The 2,500-nt window shown below is 36.4% G+C and overlaps 1 protein-coding gene across 2 annotated transcripts in view; it reads right to left on the bottom strand.

Annotated features, from left to right (window-relative positions):
• LOC119598661 overlaps positions 1–2,500 on the bottom strand; it is a 21,160-nt gene that overhangs the window by 9,302 nt on the left and 9,358 nt on the right. For both annotated transcript variants that reach the window (XM_037948369.1, XM_037948370.1), the window contains exons 6-7: positions 2,352–2,500; positions 1,835–1,972 (exon numbers count right to left, since the gene is read on the bottom strand). The exon at positions 2,352–2,500 is cut by the window's right edge and continues 92 nt beyond it. In XM_037948369.1, the coding sequence (XP_037804297.1) occupies positions 1,835–1,972; positions 2,352–2,500 (287 nt within the window). The remainder of the gene's footprint in view (positions 1–1,834; positions 1,973–2,351) is intronic.

A 2,500-nucleotide genomic window follows, 5' to 3' on the forward strand; every position in this document is an offset into this window, starting at 1 on the left:
AGAAATAAAGATGAACTGAGAGAAAAGGAGGGAGGGAGGGAGAGAAAACAAAGGAAACACAGAGAGAGAGAGAGAGAGAGAGAGAGAGAGAGAGAGAGAGAGATAACTTCAGCTTATTTGTATCATCCTAACTGTTGCCAACCTTCCTACCTTGATCCTGAAATGATAACAATTTCAGATAACTCATTTGTTCTGTGTTGAATATAAAATGGATATTTTTCATACATATTTTCTACCTCAACAAAGTTGATTTTTTCTGACACAGCATTGCTGGCCACAGCCAACATTTTTTTTTTTTAAGACATGAAAAATATTCTATAGCTATTGCAACTTCCATGCAAAGAGTGAGTCATTGGGTGATCCTAAAATTTCAAAATAACAAAAATTACCCTCCTGGCCCCCTCCTCCACCTCAGAGACAGTCCCGCCAAAGCAAAAACTTACTTAGGACACCCATGACCACTTCGGTATCTATGTGAATTATTAGAAAACATGGCCAAGCATGAGTTCCCATGAGTGAAACTGAATTAAGGGTTGTTTCTACTCATGCATGTGTGGAAAAATTCTAATGAATGATAGACCTCAAATACGTTTCTTTCATAAGTAACAGGGGCATTACTGCAGCTATCTGTGCCTGAACTTTCACTCATTTTTGCTTTTATGTTTGTTCTAATGGCTTATACAAAATGTTACTGCAATATAACCTATGGTATAATTTAGAATATGTCCAACCTACCCCTATTTATCAGATATCAACAAACTGGTTAGTAACACAACAACAAACAAGAAAACTCCCTCAAAGATCATCATGAAATTTAACTGGTCAAGCCTTGCATGCCTGAAATATGGATTGCATGTGACTTCTTATTGATAAATGTAAGCCTAGACATGCATTATGACGTTTTCAAAATAACAAGTACATAAAATGATTAACTAATCATCCCCCTCCATTATTTGATTGTTTCCGATGAAAATACTGATTAAAAAATGAATCCCATCAATTACAGGTCACTTTTACTTGAAATGTGCATTGCTGAATCATTCAAAATTCACGAAGATTAGTACATATAAAAATATAACATAAAACACAAATGGTACACTATAGCATGACTGCTAAATGAGCCAAGAATCCCCCAGAATGATAGCACTAATATAAAATCATCATTATTCAACTACATCTTTAACTCTCAATTACGTACAAATTTATTACATATTGAATGATGGAGCTTGAGAAACCTCCAAAATGTGGGTTCCTAGAATAGTTCGTTAATTCTATATAACAAACCAAATTGCATATCACATGTTTTTAGCTTTCCTTTCATGCATATTAGTATTGTAGATTGGAAACAACAGTAAAATTTAGAAAGAAAAATGACCAAACTTTAAATCTCCTTTTCCCATTATATATTCTTTGGAAACAAGGGGGGTGAATACCTCCTACAGTGTTGTTCCAATTTCAAACCTCTTTCTTTCAGTGGAGACTATTCATACACAACAAAACTGCTGTATTTCAGGCCTATTGGCAGAAGGCTCCCTTATGAAGTTAATCTCAAGGGAATGTGTAAGGTATTGAAGATATATACATAATGAAACATATTTGTCTTTTTGAACACTAGTAAAATGTCAGGTCATGTCATCAGTAGGTTGGTATTTACCAAAAACATTTTAAAAATTAGACTATCAAGTTTTCCATCCTCCTGTAGAAATAACCAAAAACAGAGAAGGAAACAAAGAAAAGAAAAAAAGAAAAAAGAAAGAAGGAAAGAAAAGTCATAAAGTCAAATCTTTAGAACAACCCACATCCTGAGCCCCACAACCATGGTCTCTGCCCTCACCAATGGCCATCTGTCTGAGTGCTGCCTTGAGGACAGTGATGAGGTGTGAGGGGCTGGTGCCTGCAGGGTCACTTGGGTTGAAGAGTTGCACCATTACCTCCACGCACTCCTGCACCTCTTGCATAAGAGACACCAACCCTGGAAGTGCCACGGACATTTATTATGTTTATTATGTGTCATATTCCCAGTAGCTCTTCACACATACTGAGTCTATATATGTAGCCACGTATATAGGTTGTCTACCTATTTGTGTATACATTAATCAATCTGCCACCAACTCATATTCATGCTGCCTGATATTCTATGTCAACTATCTATATATCTATTAACCTAAAAATCAATATATGTATACAAATTCATTTATAGACCTAAGAATCTATCTGTATATGGATTATAGCCAACCAGAATGGCCCTTGTAGTCATGTAACAGACTCCCCTCCATATAAACTACTCATAAACAAACACATGCACAACAAAAGCAGAAACAAACACACCAGTGACCACCAGTTTGACTCACTATTCCGCAGGTTTGTATTTTTGACAAAGATATCACACTTTTTGCGCAGCTCCTCCAATCCTGGCATGTTTTGAGTGGCAGCTATGGTCCTCTGTGCAGTGGCTGTAGTCAAGCTGGCTGGCAGACAGCAAGAATATAGGTAGTGTAAG

Source organism: Penaeus monodon, chromosome 41, assembly GCF_015228065.2.
Source record: "Penaeus monodon isolate SGIC_2016 chromosome 41, NSTDA_Pmon_1, whole genome shotgun sequence".
NCBI classification, from domain to species: domain Eukaryota; kingdom Metazoa; phylum Arthropoda; class Malacostraca; order Decapoda; family Penaeidae; genus Penaeus; species Penaeus monodon.